We start from the raw sequence: 20,883 nt of genomic DNA on the forward strand, positions 1-20,883 counted from the left end.
CCTCTCCTTCAAGGAAACGCGGTATGGCGGTTGGCGAATCGGGGGCGTCGCGGTATCGACAATAATTCTATGCTTGGCGACGGGCGTCTGGCGAACTCGTGATGTCGTCGCGAAACAGTTGTGGTACCGATGCAAAAGAGAGAGCAGTTCGCGTGTGTGGGCAGGCTCAAGCTTGGGATCGATGTTCAGGGGCAACGTTGTAGGGGTTGTAGGGGAGCGGAGCGAAGGTGAGGCTGCTATCTGGTGAGGTGCCGACGGTGTTCTGCTGGTTCACATTAACGCCTCCAAAAAGATATGGCACTGCTTTTTTGACGGAGTTTGTCAAGTACTGTTTCGTACTGTACCAAATTATGCCTGAATAGGCTTTCATTCGTGATACTGCTGCAATCGTCTTTCTCGTCAGCCGTTTCTCTAGTGCTGTGTAGCTGAAACGTGGATGGGCAATGTAGTTATGTTAAAAGCACGTCTGGAAAGTAATTGACACCCCCAAGCGATAAACATCACCTGCCATCGATGAGACGAGACTTAGGCCGCCTGCAACTCGAAACTGAAACTGCGCAGCAGCTGCATAACGAGCGGCTCTTGGAATGTCAGGATTTCCTCGCCATTGTTAGCCTTTTCTTTGCTACGCAAAAATTCGTTTTTAATATGGCCTAGCCTCATCGTCATTTCAATACTGCTCCTTTACGCTCGGAAGACAAGAACACAGGAACAGGCAGGTCCGCCAGCAGCAGCGTCGTCGTCGGCACGCGGCAATCCCGCTTCAGCATTCTCTTCGCTACACTATTGCTAGCCTATGTCGACCGTAGACTCTACCCAGCTCTACTCTTGTGCACATAGCATGCCTTCCATCCTGGCTTTACAGAAATTTTCACGAGAGGCTGTTAGCAATTTTTAGAAATTGCCTTTTTGATATAAAGAAGCACTTTCATCGGCATGATATTTTCAGCTGTTTTGTGCTTTAGAATATACCTGAGGTGTTAACTAGAAGGCTGGTTGACTAAAACGTAATAGTTTGATTTCTAGCTGTTACAGTTGGGCCTCTCATTTAGTTAGAGGTTTGCAGCTCTCCGTAAGCACAGTCGTCCACAGACCTGTCTAGAGCGCTCGAATTCCGAGCCGTCTACGGTCCGCTCCGCAGCGAGCAGAGTGACGTCTAGCGGCAGCACCTGGTTCGAGATAGCTCATCTATCAGCATCCTCTGAGAATCATACATGCGCCATATCGAACCAGGCGCTGCCATTAGACGTCATTCTGCGCGCTGCGGACCACAGACGGCTCAGAGTTCGAGCGCTACAGACAGGTCTGTGGACGACCGTGCTATCCATATATCAGTTTTTAGATTTTCAAAAATGTGATTATTGTCGCCGTTGCAGTGTAAGGAATTTTGGGCCCCCACGTGGTCGCAAAACAGACCACGTAGCCTTGACTACAAAAACGCATCACCCAGCTGCGCGCATGCCACGTGCTTTCTCCTCGCTTACCATGCTAAGCCATGCGCTGTAAAAGGAACACGTGAAACCCGCGGCGCTAAGTCACGCGCGCTTGTAGGAGCGGTAACGTACGCCCCTGCCGCGTGACTTCAGTTTCGCCCTTGTGGGGGCCCAAAATTCCTTGCGCTCCAGCGACGACAACGGTCATTTTCCAAAATCTAAACTGACATTGATATCTTATTGAAGTAGAGCCTTTTGCGGGGCTAGTTGGTCCATTCTGACATAAGTGATGGCGAGTTAATAAAATCATTGTAGTTGATTAATTAAAGAAATTTAAAATGAACAAATTACAAAAAGGGGGTTCAAAGCTGTACCCGCCGCGGTGGCTCAGTGGTTAGGGCGCTCGGCTACCGATCCGGAGTTCCCGGGTGCGAACCCGACCGCGGCGGCTGCGTTTTTATGGAGGGCTGCGTTTTTATGGAGGAAAAACGCTAAGGCACCCGTGTGCTGTGCGATTTCAGTGGACGTTAAAGATCCCCAGGTGGTCGAAATTATTCCGGAGCCCTCCACTACGGCACCCCTTTCTTCCTTTCTTCTTTCACTCCCTCCCTTATCCCTTCCCTTACGGCGCGGTTCAGGTGTCCAACGATATATGAGACAGATACAGCGCCATTTCCTTTCCCCAAAAACCAATTATATATATACAAAGGGGTCAAACTGCGCAGAATAGAATGCCAATGTTTGCCGGGGCTAATCATTGGTGTATATAGTCGCCCTAATAAAAGTCTTGTAAAAAAAATTCTTAAGAGTCGCAGTAGCATCAGATCACGCCCGAAACAGCGTATGCTGTCACGTCAGCTCATAAGCACCGCATAAGAGTGTCCTGCAACGTTTTTTTTTAATTTGTTTTCCTGCGAAGCTAATGTTCCCGTGCGCAATTAGTTGGCCGACTATCTTTAATTTCAGCTGGAAACACGTTGAAATGCAGCTCGTTTTGTGCATGAAGGATTCTGCTCCATACTGTATCACGTGCCATTAAAGTGAGTAACGTTGTGTAGGCTGTGAGGCGCGCGCAGAGTAAGGCGGAGCAGAAAGTTGTCGGGTGTTTCAATATCACTCATGCAGCGTATTCTTTAAGTAAAGCAACGCATCAGGTTGGCCTGGGACTGCTTTTATGCAAAGCCGTATCTGCCGAGCTTTTTTGGCTGGCAGCCGAAATCGACTCAGATGCATGGGGAAAACGCAATATACCGGTATATTCCAGCTGCCCTGATAGACTAGAGGTTAACTTCTGCCTGCATCAACAAGAATATCGTTCATTGTTTCCCGCAATACACTTCAGAGGGTCTCCCTAAAGTTTGCAAGTTTGAGAGTGAGTACGGCGTATTTAGTGCGGCTGAGTAGTGTATTGTCACCATAACTGTGCGAGCGCATTTGTTAAATGCTGGGGAGCGGAAGAAAGCGCGCCGAGATAATACGAGGCAGATTTTGCGATTCAACTGTTGGTGCGTTGTGCATTACCGACATGTGCGAGCATTTTACGAACGAAAATAAAGAAGACGGCCTCCATACTGTGCAACCATCGTAGTATCTTACATGTTTTTTCTTATTCACTAAAAGCCTGATAGTGCCTTAATGCACAAATTCAAGCAGTTCGAAGAACACCCACATCATTTTCCGACGAAAAATGAAATGTGCAAGCGTGTTCTGGAAGAAGCGGCGAACTTAACGAGAGTATTGGCGAGAAAGGAAGCGTCGGAAGTTGTCAATAAAAACCTGACTAGCACAGAGTCTCCGAAACAGGAGAGGGGGAGAGGAGAGGGAGGCAGTCGCCCCCCCCCCCCCGCACTATTGCAGAGGGTGCAGCGCCCTCCTCCTCCTCCTAGTTTCGAAGTGCTTTCACTAAGATCAGATTTCTTACAAATGCTTGAATCCTACGACGTCATTAATGTAAACCACAGCGGTCTTGAGCTAGTTGGCTTCATATAGCCGGTTGACTAGTCATACCCCAACATAACTTTTTGATTGAATGTCTCCTGACCGTGCGTATATTTAACAGAAGCGATAAACATTGCAGTACATGGTTCTCTACTCGTTATTTGCTTACGACGCCTAGATAATTTATAATTAAATTTATTTTCTCAGGCTGTTTCGGTTTCAAAAACCGAACTGTGGCTGTGACTTGCGGTCGATCTTTATGTCACGTGACAATGGAAAAAGAACTTCAGTATAAACGCCGATACATACTTTAATTCACTACAACGCTTCAACCTACCTCCTTCGAGAGCTGAAATAGCAACAAACGGTGTATCAATAGTTATATTGCCTTTTGTTCCCACGCCTCGCGCGGCTCAAGGACCAACTAGACGTCACAGCTATCGTTCGGTTGATGAAAGCAAAACGGAAAAAAAGAGTAAAAAGGAATTCAGTTATAAATTATTTAGCTCTCGTAAGCGAATAACACGGGGTGATCTATGTATGATAATGTCTAATGAATCATTTGAAAAAAAAAAGCGAAAACACAAATTTAGTGTCTGTGGTCCTTTAAGATTTAAATGTTTTCGCAATAAACACCTTCGAACAGTGCAAAAAAGAAAAATATAAACAAACTAAATATTGAAATAAACGTGAAGTAAATAAAAAAATCGTAGTTTTCCTTCTCCCACCCACTAAATAAATGTTCCGGAGCCCCTGCTAGCAGTGAGTATTCTTGCTCAGCTGCAGGAAAGAGAAGATGGATGAAACATTAAAGACCTTCAGCACAGCGTACACTGCAACCCCAACCCTTTACCCAAAAGAGTTGATATCTATGCTCGCTTGTTCATAGTCAGGCGAAAAACCAGACAAGAAAGAGCAGGGACAAAAAAGAGGAATGCACACAACTACGACTGCAACTGGTTCTGCGACTGGTACTACGCACTTGCCGCGTGGAGACAGTGTGCGCATGCGCCGCGGTGATTGCGGAGCGTGATAAGCGGTAGTGGCATACGCTAATCCAAAACTCTCTATTATAGCCAGGAAACACAGCGCACCTAGCACTGCTAAATTGTGTAGGTTGTTTTGGCATGGACTTGCTCTGGTATGATGGTGGATGTTTTCCCACCGTAATTTTTGCTGGTCTTCTTGCACTGTGCGCAGACTTACCACGAAACAAGACAGTTCCTGGACACGCCCTACTCCTCTGGCTTCAACTTCGATGTCACTAGTCTTCCAGTTGTCTTGCACATGGAGACGCATCCGCAGCTGCTGGCCCGTCTCAAGGAGTCTGGCATGAAGAACCTTCAATTCTCAAAGGTTGGTTCATGGAAAGAACTGAACTGCGAACAGCATTTTTATGTGGCCATGAAATTTCACGGTCATCGGTGCTGGATGTGGCCCTCATTGTATGCGAGCTTACTCACGAACGTAAACAAAAGAAGGAATTGTAGGACTCGTCGCTGTACCACGCAGATGGTGCGGACAGACGACAGCCTGATGTTCTCTGGTCTTCTGCCCACCTACAGCTACGGACAGACCAGGTGCTTCAGGGAAGACATTAAGTAATTCTTAAAAATAGGCTTTCGGGGGTAAAAATATGCATTTTGATGCATAATAATGCCTGTGTTAACGGACGCCACAAAACCGATGAATCGTCTTTAGTAGTAAGCTGATTAACGTTTTATCTATTAGAGTTCGGCGCCTAGTTGCAATTAGAGATTTGTAGCCGATTGTTAGTAATAGCCATATTAGTTTTCAGAATATAGAAAACGCGATTACCCGTGGCGCCTTCGCACGTCAAGTGTTGGCTTTTTTTACTAGTTACGTGCACTGGAAATGTAGTCATGGCACATCCGGCTCATAAAGGAGGCGATGAATAGGACTCCAAGAATGCTCCCCTCCGCGTACCTTAGTGGACTGCGCCACGTGCTAACAAAGGGAGAGCGAAGGCAGCAACCCGCTGTTGCTGCTGGCACACTTTATAGTCACCCCTGAAGAGGGGACCGAGTTGGTCCCGAAACGTTGCGCAAGGTTAAAAATATTGGTTAGCGTCAGTTTTCTATCAACTATCTCAAGAAACCAACCAGACAGACTTCCGTCGAAGACTTCTTCGTTCAAATCGTTGCTTTCCCTGCATGCTTTCCGAAAGGGCGCGTATTTTGGCACGATGTGGGCACATTTTGTCGAGCCACAGCGCCGAAGATAATTGCGTATTGCAAATTCTAAACACGATGTGGCTGTTTCTAAGGACCGGCTACAAATCTCCAATTGCAACCAGTTGCATTGCTGTGATGGTTTTTTTTATTCGAAAAGTGGGCCATGAGGCAAAGAAAGAGACCTTAGTGTCCGTTCGGTCTAAAAATCAGAACAATACGATCGTTGCTAACATATATGAATTGTCGACCAGCTGCAACATAGCGCTGAAATAGTAAAAGCCATTTAGAAACGGGATTTTTTTCATGTTTTTGTTCTGAGCGCACAAAGATGCGAGCGATCGATTAGAATTTCAAACCACAGTATTAAAACAAGTCAAAAGACAGACTTCTGTACAGCCAACAAAGAGCTGCGCTTAAGGAGTTCAACAAAATTATTCATCAAGTCAAGCCCCCAAAAATCTAAACAAGTGCTCTTAGTCCTCGCGTCTGCCACCACGAGTCGCCTAGCGCAGAACATCAAATATTCCCGTAGGAATTTCGAATGTTTTTTTTAATTAGAAAAGTGTGCCATGAGGCATAAGTTGCCCGGGTTCGAACCCAACCGCGGCGGCTGCGTTTTTATGGAGGAAAAACGCTAAGGCGCCCGTGTGCTGTGCGATGTCAGTGCACGTTAAAGATCCCCAGGTGGTCGAAATTATTCCGGAGCCCTCCACTACGGCACCTCTTCCTTCCTTTCTTCTTTCACTCCCTTCTTTATCCCTTCCCTTAAGGCGCGGTTCAGGTGTCCAACGATATATAAGACAGATACTGCGCCATTTCCTTTCCCCCAAAACCAATTTAAAAAAATAAGTTGAAAAAAGGGGAACGAATGCGGAGATTAAAACTTAAAAGGCGGAGTGGAGACCAGCTGCGCTGAGGTAGTCGCAGAGGTTGCTGATGAAACGGTTGTTCATAGTCCACTTCACAAAGTCACGTTCGCGGTTCCACCGCAGGCCCACCTCCCTGAGGAGCCGTTTTCTAATAGCAGCCGTCGCTGGGCTCGCCGACAAGTGCCGCACATCACAAATGTCCGGTGCAGTGCTACAGTGAGTGTCCTTGTCAGTTGCTGGCAGATGTTTTGCACGCCACCGACGAAGGACAGATGGTGTCAGAGCCGCCCCTGCCAGAATGCGGCGCACGGGTACCTCCTCCTGCCGCGTAACGGGGGAGAGGGTGCGAACACGGAGGAATTAGAGCGCGTGTTCGCTGCCGCAGAACTTCGGAATCGGAATAATAATTATAATAATAATAATAATTGGTTTTTTGGGGGGAAAGGAAATGGCGCAGTATCTGTCTCATATATCGTTGGACACCTGAACCGCGCCGTAAGGGAAGGGTAAAGGAGGGAGTGAAAGAAGAAAGGAAGAGTGAGGTGCCGTAGTGGAGGGCTCCGGAATAATTTCGACCACCTGGGTATCTTTAACGTGCACTGACATCGCACAGCACACGGGCGCCTTAGCGTTTTTCCTCCATAAAAACGCAGCCGCCTCGGTCGGGTTCGAACCCGGGAACTCCGGATCAGTAGTCGAGCGCCCTAACCACTGAGCCACCGCGGCGCGGGGAATCGGAAACATGGGACAGGAACGATTCTGGGGGAAGAGGGGAAGGTGGCGGGTCTTCTGATGTGTGAAGATGAGTCATAGCATCCGCTTGAATATTATATGGATCGTGAGCATGGTCGCGAATCCAGTGTATGCGCACAGGACATGAATACTTTGCGCAGAGCGCGTGAATTGATTGTGAAATCTGTAATGTGCGTCGAACAGGCTTAAGCTGTTTAAGGGCGGCGCGGGAGTCGGTGCAAATATGAACTGTATTTAATGTTTGAACGAGCGGAAGGCAAGCAATGGAATTGTAAATGGGTGGAAGTTCCATTGCCAGGGGAGTGCACGTATCTGCGGTATACGTCGCGCGAGATTTGAGATGTGGATGAGATGGACTATACACACCAATAACTGCCCTCTCTGCAGTATGTGATGCATCCGTGTATAATATGCACCCTTCAGGCAGGTACGCGGCTGATACCGAAGGGGAAACAGTGGGACGATTGCCCTTGAGCTGGCAATATGACCACGGAGGAAGTGTCTTTAAACGATGAAGTTGGAGAGACTGTTGTCGAGCTCTGTTTGGCACCCGTTGGTCGATGAGTTCGCTGAGTGTATTAAGTTCGGCGAACTCCTGTAGCACTGGTATGGGCGTTAAACGAGTTAGATATGTTATGGCGCGTATAGCCTCACGAATGATAGCTTCAAAGGAGTTCCACTGTCTACCAGTGAGACGTTGAAATTGAGCCTGATATACTATCCGTGGCTGAACGATAGAGCGCACAAGCTGGCGGGCCGTATTTGCCCGTGCGTCACCAGAGCACATAGCCATGCGACGAATCAGACCTAGAATAGCGCGAGCCGATTTACGGGTGGCTGTCAGCCACGTGGTGCCAGTCCCAGATGTACGGAGGAAAAGACCAAGAATACGAACAGTTTCTACCTGAGGAATCGGAGAATTATGTATCGTAAAATTTAAAGACAGAGCTTTCCGTTAGGCGGCTTAATTATAATGCGAATGAGACATGATTTAGTAGGAGAGGGTGTTAGACCCAGAGGTGGGAGGCGAGATGTCAATACATCCAGCGCGTGCTGAAGGACCGACTGTGGATAGACGCATCTGGATGACAGCACCACAGGGTTATATCATCGGCATACACAAGCACACGGATAGAAGGGATGGTCTCTAGGGCTCGAACTAAAGGAACAAAAGCCACATTAAATAACGTGGGGGCGAGAACAGAGCACTGGGGCACTCCTCTTTTGGAAGTGAAGTTACCAAAGGGCTTTCCGTGGATACGCACACTAAAGGTTTGATTTGCTAAAAAGGCATGAATGGAGAGGAGGAACCGGTGAGGGAGATCAAGAGTTTGAAGGGAGGCAAGAATGGCAGAGTGAAGGATGTCATCATATGCCTTTATGTCTGTAGCGATCACGGTTCGTACAAGGTGACTCTGCGGAGAGTGGTGAAGCACGTCAGCAGCCAAAGTAGCAAGGCCGTCGCTGTTCCAGTTTGTGGGCGGGAGCCAATTTGGGAATCTGGATAACAATCATGGGATTCCAGCCACCACGACAGGTGTGCGGCGAGTATGTTTTCATAAAGCTTGCAGATGGTAGGCGTGAGGGAAATGGGATGAAGGACCGAGAGAGATACTGGAGGCTGACCCAACTTGGGTATTGGAACCACAACAGAATGCTTCGTCTCCCGGCATGACGACAGAAAGCAACACATCGTTAAAAGTACCTAGTAGGGTTTGTAAAGCCGTCCCTTCTAAGTTACGGAATAAGGAGTTAGGTATGCCGTCGTGCCCGGGAGTAGTAGTAGTTTTTAAAGGTTCAATGGAGGCCAGCAGCTCTGCCATGGTTAGGTCAGAAGTAATCCCATCGGAGGGCTCTGTAACCGATAAGTCAGGCGGAGACGTAGCGGTGTAGTCATGGTGTGGAAAAAACTGACGGGTCGCTTGTTGTGCAAATGTGTCCTCATCTACATTCAGTGCGAGGCGAGTGCTCTCAGTGTAATCTGCAACCTGAGAAGGGCACTCCATGGCATGAAGCACTCTCCAAAGATGTCGACTGCCTTGCGTGGAGGACAGTCGGACTGCACTGTGAATATAAATTGCAGATTTACCTGGGCTGAGGGAGGAGGCGATCCAACGATGATCAGGGATAGAGGGTGAATGGTATGCGCAGAAACCTGAAATGCGTGGAAGTGAATCATGCTCTCGCAGTAGGAACGCCCATTCCTTCAGCTTTCCGTTGCGAAGGCGGATGTTCACTCCAGAGGACTTATTAGTGAATCCTCGACAGTTCCACTGCACCACCGTAGATGCTGCGCTATCCATGATGAGGCCGAAGAGCTTCAACGATGAGGGATGTCGCCTGCTTCATAAGCGCTAATATCTTATCCACTGTCAGGGTAGTCACGGCTAACAAGTGGTCGGCACCTGATTGTGGCCCAGTGCTTACTCGAGGTGCTGTGATAGTTAAGAAGTTAATTTTAAGAAATTAGGTAGCCAGCTTACTAAAGAAAATTCACCGGCTTTCCTGTGTCCGCCAACACTATTAATATTGTTGTGCAAAAGCATATTTTTGCCCCAAAATCTTTTTTTGAGAATACTTAGTCTACCCTGAAATTGAGGACTAAACGGAGCCCGCTGTTCTGTCCTAACGCAATCATTCCCGTCTCACCGCACGGGAGTAAAGAAACACTGCTTGCCTTCAAAATACCTTACAAGCGATTACTGCCAACCTGCACATGCCATACCTACATACAACGCGTGAATAGTGTTAGAAGGCCATAGCGTACAGGCTCTGCTTACTTTTGTCTGCACTATTCAAACCTTTCCTCGAAGACTTGAGCGCTCGGTCCCCCTCACCGCTAGTTCTCACATGTTAAGATGGGCATCCGCACCGCCTGTCTCAGGTCACGTGGCAAAGCCGCTTAGGCATACATAAATTTCAGTGCGGTTAAAAAGTACCGTATGAATGCAGTCGAGGAGGTATTTCAAGGAATCCCACCACTAACTTTTTTAAGAATAGGGTTATTGAGATAAGTAGACGGCTCCTGCGGCATAATACTAGAGTTGATGAACGTTTGATGACAGGTGAGTAACGTTAACTAGTAATCTGGTTAGCCAACATCTATACTTAACATTACAGTGTGGCTGGTTAAATATTACAAAAATTATTTAACCAGCTTACTAGTTAACATTATTCACCTGTCTCATGATGTCCTCCAACACTAAATAAGCCCCAGAAGCAGTCTTCATACCTCAAGAAGCTGTTTTAAAAATTAGGGGCTGGCTTCTCTCAAACAGCTTGTATATCACCCGTATGAAAATGGCTACGACGTAACAATGGCTTGACTTTCTACATCTTTGCGGTGTGTAAATTGGAAAATTGTTTTTGGGGAAAGGAAATGGCGCAGTATCTGTCTCATATATCGTTGGACACCTGAACCGCGCCGTAAGGGAAGGGATAAAGGAGGGAGTGAAAGAAGAGAGGAAGAAATAGGTCATTAGTGGAGGGCTACGGAATAATTTTGACCACCTGGGGATCTTTAACGTGCACTGACATCGCACAGCACACGGGCGCCTTAGCGTTTTTCCTCCATAAAAACGCAGCCGCCGTGGTCTGGTTCGAACAAGGGTACTCCGGATCAGCAGCCGAGTGCGCTAACCTACCGAGGTGGGTGCTAATAATAATAATAATAATAATAATAATAATAATAATAATAATAATAATAATAATAATAATAATAATAATAATAATAATAATAATAATAATAATAATAATAATAATAATAATAATAATAATAATAATAATAATAATTTTATTTTTATTGCACAAAAGAATTCAAAGTACAAGAAACGGGCCTGTCAAAGCCACCAATGGCTTGAAGGACTTGGCCCGGCAAAATCAGCGGACGAGTGTGCAATATTCACTCGAGGCATAACAGGGTGAATGCAAGGGTATTAACAGTTAAGAGGCTAAACACAAACAAGGAGCAAATAACGAGACAAGAATCAATACACATAAGATAAGATGAACATATTTCAGAGGTGATGACCAATACTTTTTAGAAGTATTGAAACAACCGCGTTACAATGAACAAATAATCTTTTTCAATGCCTTTTTCGACTGAATCGAGAATGCCTCATTTGGTAAATCGTTCAGAATTTTCGGCACGTAAACACAGCGTCTAGCTTCACTATATCTTGTTGAGGATCGCGACACTACATAGCGAACACTATTACGAAGGCCTCGGGGGGCTGTATAGCACGTTTTAAAATCACTGAACCAAAAATGCCGTAGCACCACAGTTTGTACAAACAAAGACCAGAAGCAAGGCAAGCCAAGCGCCGAGAAGATGTTATGATTTTTGAGTGACGGATTATTGTAGGCTAGATTTCTAAGTATGTTCGTTAACAAAGAATCCACGCGGTTTTGCCATCGGGTAGGGCAAAAAGCAAATATGGTAATCCCATATCGAAGGGTGCTGTAGACCAAAGCATGTGCTATCATTTTTTTTACTGGAAACGGTACGAGAGACTTGATGTTGAAAAACAAGCATGCAGCGCTCCTGAGCTTATCACAAACATGTGATAGCTGAGTGTGCCACGACATATCACTGTCCAAGAATACTCCCAGGTATTTTACCGAGTTCACGTAGGTAGTTGGCACGCATCGACAGGAATGGCAGTTGTGACTGTGTAGAAAAACTGGCGCGTTTATAGCGGTTAATTTTAAAGGGGATCTAAAGCAAACGAGTTGGGTTTTTGAGCTGTTAACCTTTAAATGGTTATCAGCGAACCAAGTCATTGTTTTGTGTATATTACCTTGGAGATTCGAGACAGCCGTGCTGTAAGAAATATGTTTTGAGAGCAGAACAGTGTCGTCAGCGTATTGAAATATTAAGCCTTTTGAAACAACCCTAGATAAATCATTAACAAATATATTGAAAAGTAGAGGTGATAATATAGAACCTTGAGGAACTCCGGCCTTCAGTGGAAGTTTACCACTTGGGTTTTTAATTTCGTCGAAGACAACTACTTGTGATCGTTCGGCGAGATAGCTTTTAAGGACATCGTAAAATGGTCCTCTAAAACCGCTGGAATATAATTTTTGTAAAAGAATCCCGTGATGAACTGTCTCGAAAGCTTTTGATATGTCCAGGAATAAAGCAACGCTAAACAAATTTTGGTCAAAAGCCGAAAACAGTTCATCAGAGCACTCTTCTAGAAGGGTTATCGTACCACGACCGGACACAAAACCAAACTGTCGAGTCGACAGAATTGAAAATTTCTCAACGAAAGACGACATGGATTTCAAAAGGAATTTTTTAAGAATATCAGACAGTATGGGTAGGATTGAAATAGGCCGATAGTTTCTGATGTCATCCCTTTTTCCTCCTTTATAAAAGGGCTTAACAATCGCAGTTTTAAGCTCCTTGGGGATAAGCGCGGTATCAAGAAAACCGTTTAACATGAAGATCAGGATATTGGATAGTGCTGCAAAGTTCCTTTGAAACAGGTTCGCAGATAAGCCGTCGATTCCAGGAGGCTTATTGCGCTTAAAGCTGAAAATTATTTGGTGAAGTTCATTTTCTGAAAATCTAGGTAGGAAAGCGGACGCTGAAATAGATTCCTTAAGCGTGTATTGGACGGCCTGGCAAGAAGATGCATTCTCGGAAGCCAGTGCAAACAGTTGATTGAACTTATCTGCAACCTCGACTGAGTCGCCTGGAAAAAACGAGATAGGGCAAATGTATGCAGCGTTCTTGCCACGAAGATAATTTATCAGTGACCATGTTTTTGCGGGATTCCTTGACGACTGATGAAATTTTTCGAAAAAGTACTGGCGCTTCGTGCATCTTATTAAGGCAACTACCCTATTTCGTGCGGTTTTGTACTCAAGACGTAGGTGTTTATTTTTTGAGGCATGCTTACACCGTTTCCAGAGCATGTCTCTATAGGAAATGGCCCGCATTATATCTGCAGTCAACCAGTTGTAATCCTTCCTGCGCTTGTTTATTACGACGTGCTTTGAATTATTTTCTAACTTTTTTATTTGGTCGAAGAAGATGCTGTACACCTTCTCTGGTGGATTAGATTCAGTTATTGCCATCCAATTAAAACTGCTAATCAAGTTATCCAAGGTCCTTTGGTCGGTTACGGTGATGTAGCTTAAATTATTGGATTTGGTGGATCTAAGAGCAGCTGGCGTAGGAAACGATGGAGACGAACGACAAGAGACGAGATAAAGGTCCGAAAAACGTTGCAAAATAACACAAGAAGCAAATGAGTAGTTAGGGGCACTTAAAGCGATATGGTCTAGACAAGATGTTGTTAAGTGGTCTGCAAGTATTTCTTCACGGGTAGGAGCGGTAATTGTATTTGAAACACCGTGCGAGGACAGGAGTGACAGGTAGTCGGATACAGAGCCCACCGTAGGACACAAGGTATTTATATTTAAGTCTCCCACTAAACATAATTCTTCCACTGAATTCCATAAGGTCAACGTTTCCTCGAGTTCCAGCAAAAAACGAGTAGTACTGTTGCAAGGTGGCCGATATAGAGCTACCAACCTTAAACACCGAGCACCACAAGATACCGTCAGCGCTAAGCATTCCGCATGAGCGAGGTTCACGTCAATGGGTGCAACGTCAAACGTGTCTCTTATAAAGATGGCGATTCCGCCCCCTCGTCGATGAGGCCGCGTCACAAAATGGCACTGATAGCCCGGCACTGACAACGTATGCATGCACGCATCTGTAACATTGATTTCCGTCAAGACGAATACATCAACAAAACCAATTCCTGATATGGCAACTAACTTAAATTCTTCCCCAGTATTTTCGAAGGCTTCTGACATTGGTGTTTACGACAGTAAATTCATTCTCTGAGCTCTGATGAAATGTGTCCTTGAAAGACCTAAAGTTCGGTACCTGGCAGAAGGTGCTGTCCATGGCAATTATACGATTAGATCAAAGTCTGCTGACTTAGTTATTCGGAGAAGGGACGAGCTTTCAGATTTTTTTCACAAATATCTTGCCCCGATTAACCCAAGCAAACTTGTACTCATTTAGTTTTGCCTTGGTCCTTGCATGCCAGAATAGATCTCGGTTCAGCTTTGTCAGGTTCTCGTTGAAAAACATCGTTTGTCGCTTTCCAGGTTCGCAAAGACTCCCAAGCTTGCCGCGGGCTTCGAACAACTTTTCTCTGGAAGCAGAGGAAGTGAAGCGCACAAGAATCCTAGGAATAGCGTCGCGCCTGCCTGGTAGCCGATGTATTGCTTCAACCTCTGACAGAGAAAAATTTTGGACTTGTAGCCTTTCAGCAATATCACTCAGGAATTCCTTAAGATTTTCATCTGCTTCCTCTTTGAGTCCATGTATTTCCATGTTCATGTTACGACTGTACTGTTCACTGTCATTTAGATCGGCTTGCATCCGGTCTAGCTGTTCGGCTTGCGTCTGGACAATTGCTCTGAGGGCGGATACTTCTGCATCTCGAGAAGACATTTGTTCCTTAGTTGCTTTCATTTCTTCGAGAACAGAATCGTACTGTTGTGATAAAAATGTCACAGAGCTTTCCAATTCTTGAACTGTTTTGGTTAATGTGGTCACCTCTGTTCTCAGAAGGAGCAGCGAGTCAACCTTCGTGTGAAGGTCTGGTAAGCATTGTAGGCTCTTTTTGATATCCTGCAGTTCCACAAGCAATGCCGATGCCATGCCCGCACTCCCATCGACCTGGCCAGCATCATGTTGCGAGTTGGAATCGCCTGTGCGTTTTCTTGCCGCTCTGCATGTCTTGCATACCCACACATCTCTTTTTGCTGCGCCCATTGTGTTAAATGTGTTAGGGGCAATTCCAGAACAATTTTGACCCAAATGGTAAGAAAACTTACAATCTGTACAGGTCATGAATTTGCCATCATTGGGCAGTACCTGGTGGCAAGTAATACACTGTCATTGTCATACAGGGAAAGCGTACACAGTGTGCAGTCAGCGGCAAATAATAATAATAATCACGATGATGAATAATAATCATGATGATGATAATAATAATCGATTTTGGGGGAAAGGAAATGGCGCAAAATCTAGCCGAAAATTCGAAATTCCCACGGGAATATTCGATGTTCTGCACTATGCGTCTCATGGTGGCAGACGCGAGAACTAGGAGCGCTTGTGCAGATTTTTCGGGGCTAGACTTGATGAATAATTTTGTTGAACTCCTTAAGCACTACTCTTTGGTGTCTGTGGAGAAGTCAGCCTTTTGAGTTCTAATACCGTGGCTGGTAAGCATGAAAAAATGCAGTCGCTATATGGCGATTACTATTTCAGCGCTACGTTGCAGCTGTGTCAAAATCCTGTTCCACTCTTCTGTGAATAGATATGCTATCCCGTTTTACATCGCTCACGAGCAGTTCCTGTTAGTTATTCGATGGTACCTCTTTAATTGGTACCTCCTTAATTGGCTCGCCTTACATGCTTAGCCTCATGTCTTCTTGTGAATGTCAATATAGCCAGAAACCTTGTCATATGTACATGTACATAAATATTTGTGAAGCGAAAAGCTTTGCTACGCTAGTCAACACCACGCTTCGCACCAGCCGGCGTATGTCGGAACAGTGATGTCAGGCACGGCGCAGGTCGCAGCCGCTGACTCCGTAGCCTGACCGTTCGTTTCTCTCTTGGCTTCATAGTAACTACTGCGCATGCGCCACTAGTAGCACCGAGCCACTGGTGTTCCGCCGCTGCTCCGCGCCGCGCCTTTCCTAAAAAATCCAACTTTCAGTTTTCTCTTTCTTATCCCCCCCCCCCCCCCCTTATTTACCCCTTCCTTTAAGGCTCTTTTCGGGTGTCAACCGAGATATGTGATACTGTTACTGTGCCATTTCCTCTCCTCAAAAACCAAACAAAACAAGTGAGCCGACGGCGTTCATAGAGTTCATTGGCGTTGACAACTTTGCAAAGGCCGTTCACTTTCACGAAAGGAAAGGCGCACAACCGGCTCAGTGGGGCAGTGGAGACCTCAATCTCGCTTTCGCTTTCTATATCCTTGATTAGCTGAGCTAATCCACATTAATTTTTTTCTAATCAGCTTTCTTGCTTGTATGATTGCTCACCCAAGGTTGGCTAAAGTGTGCTCAAGTAACCTAGGCGTTCGATACTGGCAGCCAGTACTACGCACAAGCCGGGAACGTTCGCTTTAAGAGCTAGGTCTCTGAAAATTGCAGTTACTTTAACGCGGCAGCGTTAAGGAGCTCGAGTTGCAGATAAGCCGGTGTCGTCGGCGTCAGACGTGAGCGAAAAATCTTTCCTCCTCCCCCTGAGTGAAAAATCCCTCCTCCTCTCCGTGAGCGAAAAATGCCTCCTCCTGCTCCTCGCAATGTACGCCAGTAACTGTCTCAGATATATATAGGTGGAGATCCGAACCGTTTTTGAGCAAGGAAATGGCGTAGTATCTTTATCATATATCGTTGGACACCTGAACCGCGTCGTAAGAGCAGGGATGAAGGAGGGAGTGAAAGAAGAAAGGAAGAAAGAGGTACCATAGTGGAGGGCTCCGAAATAATTTCTACCATCTGGGGATCTTTAACGTGCACTAACATCACACAACACACGGGCGCCTTAGTTTTGCCTCCATAAAAACGCAGCCGCCGCAGTCGGGTTCGAACCCGGGAACTCCGGATCACTAGCCCAGCGCCCTAGCAACTGAGCCACTGCGACGGGTCGATGCAGTCATATGTGACATCATTTCTGTGGTCACGAGGGTGTAACGGGTCAGTAAGTACAAGGAAGGCCGAGCTAGCTATTGCCTTTATCCCCGAAGAGTTACTCTAACCATCTCTCTCCCTCCTTCTTTTCTCTTCTCCGAATGCGATGCAATCGCCCCTTCCAGATCCAGTCCGAAGTGCTGTCCGGCGACGCACTGGAACGGGCGCAGGTCATGCTGGGATACTACATTCAGGAGGCCCGGCTGCTGGCGCGCAGTCTGGGGCCCTCGGACGCCGCCAAGTCGCTCGTCGCCATCGTCAGCAGCCTCAAGGAACTTTGACGCAGCTGTGTCCTGGAGATTCGTCGGACAGGGCAACCCAGTCGCGAGCAGCCGAAGCGACTGCTTGAAATCTTGTTTGTTTCTCGACTTCTGCTCGAGTCGGACGGACAGAATACAAGAACTTGCGAGGTCGCCAACATCTCTTCTGGAATGTTCGCTGCGCACGAAAAAGAAACTTAAAAAAAATACTTTTTAGGCGGTGGTTCTCGATGTTACATGTCCAACGCGGGAGGCTCCGCGGTATGAAACAGGTACTGCTTCATAGCAGCTGAGAAGACACGCTTGTGAACAGCTGGCCAATGAGGCTGCTCATCTTCCCCTGTGAGCCAACGGGGTCCGATGTACGACCCCGTCCAGGCTACGAACAAGGAATGAGACGCGTCTTTTCTTTTTTTCTGTACAGCGACAAGGATGGGCGAAGACTTTGAGCCATCACTGGGGCTCGCTTTCGCTATATGATAAGCTTGCCTTTTTTTTGTCAGATCAAGATACGACGAATACATAATGGGCAGCGTGCGTGCACCGTTACATGTGACCTACCAACAGTATAGAAATTACTCGCAAGAGGCCCGTTCTGAGCAATGCGGAATTATTTCCGCCCTGCCTCTGTATACTTGAGCTGTGTTAAATTTGGGCCTTTGCGGCTGTCAGAAAAGAAAAAAAAAGCTTATAGGGCTCACCTGTAGGCCTTTTTATTGTTTTACAAGTTTTATATATCAGATCTCTGAATTGTTTATTTAAGAGATTGCTATGTGTCTTTTATCGTATCTGCGCGCAGAGCTAAAACAGGACGCAAGTAACGACTGCGCTTGTGGTCATGTTTTTATACAAAAAAGAATAAATATATTATTTTTGCAACTGTCCCTTTGTATTAGTTCTTGGGGGAGTAAAGAGAATTACTGCATAATCGGCTGCTTTCCCTTTGCCAGCACCTCCCGAAAGGTGAGCTTCTGAAGTACTTAAAGCGATGTTTGTTCATGGAATCCTGATATATTTATTACCCTTGAATAATATATTGTTCAGTGCTTACGAATGCAGAAACTACCGTCGATTCAACGTTGCGAAGGTTTGAAGATGGCATCTAGGCAATAACGCTCCTTTCCAATCACTCAGGCACAGTCCTGGCTCATATGGCGGAAATGGTAGAATAGCGTTGCCCTATTGCGGTTAGTGTTACTACGGTTAGCATTACAGTCGCACATCGTGAGAAAGTGCTGGGCGTATCTGTCTTGCCGAAACCCGAGGCAAAATCGAGGCATCTTACCATGAAATACGTTCATGTTGTAAGCATGCAGCTCGCGTTACAAGCGTGGCGCAATGACCCGGACCAACCAAACTTGCTCCGAAGGCTACGGGTTGTCTTGTTCGTCGAAGGCCGTTTCACTGAAGCTATACGACACAGCGATTTTTTTGTTCATACGTATGGTCCACAGGTCAAGTAATAAGAAATTTTCAGAACCGCGAGCTGATTTGAGGCCGTCAAATGTGGTTGCAAAAAATAAAGCTACTTTGCAGGATATTTAGTGTTCCATACAGAATTAAAGTGCGCGCTGCGATATTTAGGCCGTGAACATGAATGCTGTCGTCTTAGACTTGAGGAAGACAAGACATTGAACCTCTGTACACGCGCAACTGTGTGCCGCACACTTATCGGTGTACGTGTGTGTAATTGCTTGCCACTCTCATTCAGCCCATCACAAGCATCCGTGCCCATATTGCGTATCGCTGTGTGCTTTCTACGTGTAAGGCGGGGCTAAACACGCAGCAGGATAAAATACCTAGAGGCGGTTCTACAGATATCTTGCCTTTGAATTTACATAGAATAGCCAGTCCCAGATGGCTAAACATTGCACTCTCTCAGAAAGAGCCCGGGTGTTGTGTATAGGCTCTTCAACAGCTGTTTAGTTCACCCAAATTGCTATGGAGTTCAACGCCTCCTTCGGCAGTAAGTACACTTTACACAGAAAGGAGTAAAGGGAGGAAGTTGTCCTGTAGCACACTTCCTTTTATAATATTGAGTGTGCTAGAGGAGAGCTTACTCCGGGTACTTATTAATCGCATATAGGCGTATTCATGTTTAAAGTGTACAAGTGCCTGCATGCGGGCTCTCTCTAGTGCTAAATGGAGTTGGAGGATGTTTACTTTCTTTTTATTGACATGGACATCAAATCATAGCTTTGTTCCTGACAGCGGCGCTGGCTAATTTTTACATAAGAGAAAAATCGTACAAGAGCTGGTGACATAAAGCACAACTTTCCGCGCCTGTATAATTCAGCGGAGCTATACGACCACCTCTGATCTGCATTTTTCTCAAATATACGGCCGTCGCTACTTACTCTGAACGCAGTGATCTCTTTTTGAGTGGCAGGATAATAGTGCATACCCAAAACGTTTGGACGAACTCATTTTCGAGCGATAAAGCGTTTATGAACTCAATTTTTCAACTATTGTAAGATTCCACTTTAACAGTGTACCGGCATATCTCCCTTCGTCAGGCTCGCATTTTTTTTTTGGCTACCAACGTTCTTGCTATTGTCAAAAGTGTTCCCATTGGTTTCTATGGCGGGCGACGGAAAAAGTTCAAAAGAAATATTTTGATACACATCGGAAGATTGGAACATTACCACCAATATTTCCAAACAGTACCTTAAAATTTTCCAATGTTCAAATTTTTTGTCTAAGAATATGGGACATGCCTTAGTAGGTACCCTTCGGCGAAGCGTGCCAGGCATAAAGAAAATTAATTCTCCCACACAGGAGCAGTGGGAAGCTGCGTTGTCAAGTTTGCTGTTCGAACGTCAGCACGAGCTGATTTGTAGAGCTCACCGGGCAGCTGAGGCTGTTGGAGCCTTGAACCAGCAGCCCACCAACTATCTCCGGGCATCTTAATCCTTTTGATAATTATAATGATTAAGTTTCCAATCAATCAATTAATAAACCAATCGATAAAACAATCAATCAATCAATCAATCAATAAGCGAAGGCCTGCACTTTCGTACGTGAGTGAAGAAGAGACTGTCTAGTAACTGTCGCAATTTTCGCGAGACAGCTATAGTTTTATTGCAAAGTGAAGAAAGAAAGGAAGACTGAAGGAAAGGCAGGGAGGTTAACTGGGTGACGTCCAGTATGCTACCCTACGTGCGGGAAGGGGAACGGAGGGAGCGATAGAAAGGGGAGAGAGAGGAAAGGGAGATAGCTTCTTCATGTGTCCGTTGGCCATCAATTACAGGGTACACAGGGCACACACTAATAGTTTATAACCTTGAACTGAGTCCTGAGAAAAATATCTATGTCCCTTGAAGGTGGCATTCGTACTGTAATTTTCGAAGAAAAACGCTTCGGATAAACAATCGACGTTATGGTTCAACGAACACATCTCTGCTAATTTCGTGTAAACCTTCGTGATTTGCAGCGAAGTGCTACGGTGTGAATGTTGGACAGGAGCGCAAGCGCGCAAGATTTTTTATGTTAATATTTATCAAACAGGACGCCAGTTACCTCCGTTCACGAAGGACGAACCTTCAACATATCGTGCGCCATGAGTTTGGTTTCAAGCGCAAGTTTTCTGCGCTGTGCAGCTGTTATCTGGACTGTTTCATCAACGGTGGACGGTGTCACCTCCAAAGCAGCAGCGATCTGTGAATTACTGACCAGTTGCAGCACTGGAGTTCAC

General features: G+C 45.9%; 1 protein-coding gene across 1 annotated transcript in view; it reads left to right on the plus strand.

Annotated features, from left to right (window-relative positions):
- The window catches only part of LOC144095472 (all trans-polyprenyl-diphosphate synthase PDSS2-like), a 51,182-nt gene extending 33,753 nt beyond the window's left edge, over window positions 1-17,429 (plus strand). The window contains exons 4-5 of the mRNA XM_077629200.1: window positions 4,572-4,727; window positions 17,055-17,429. Coding sequence (XP_077485326.1) covers window positions 4,572-4,727; window positions 17,055-17,210 — 312 coding nt within the window. The 3' untranslated portion in view covers window positions 17,211-17,429. The remainder of the gene's footprint in view (window positions 1-4,571; window positions 4,728-17,054) is intronic.
- Window positions 17,430-20,883: the final 3,454 nt, after the last annotated feature.

This window comes from Amblyomma americanum, chromosome 6, assembly GCF_052857255.1.
Source record: "Amblyomma americanum isolate KBUSLIRL-KWMA chromosome 6, ASM5285725v1, whole genome shotgun sequence".
Taxonomy (NCBI): domain Eukaryota; kingdom Metazoa; phylum Arthropoda; class Arachnida; order Ixodida; family Ixodidae; genus Amblyomma; species Amblyomma americanum.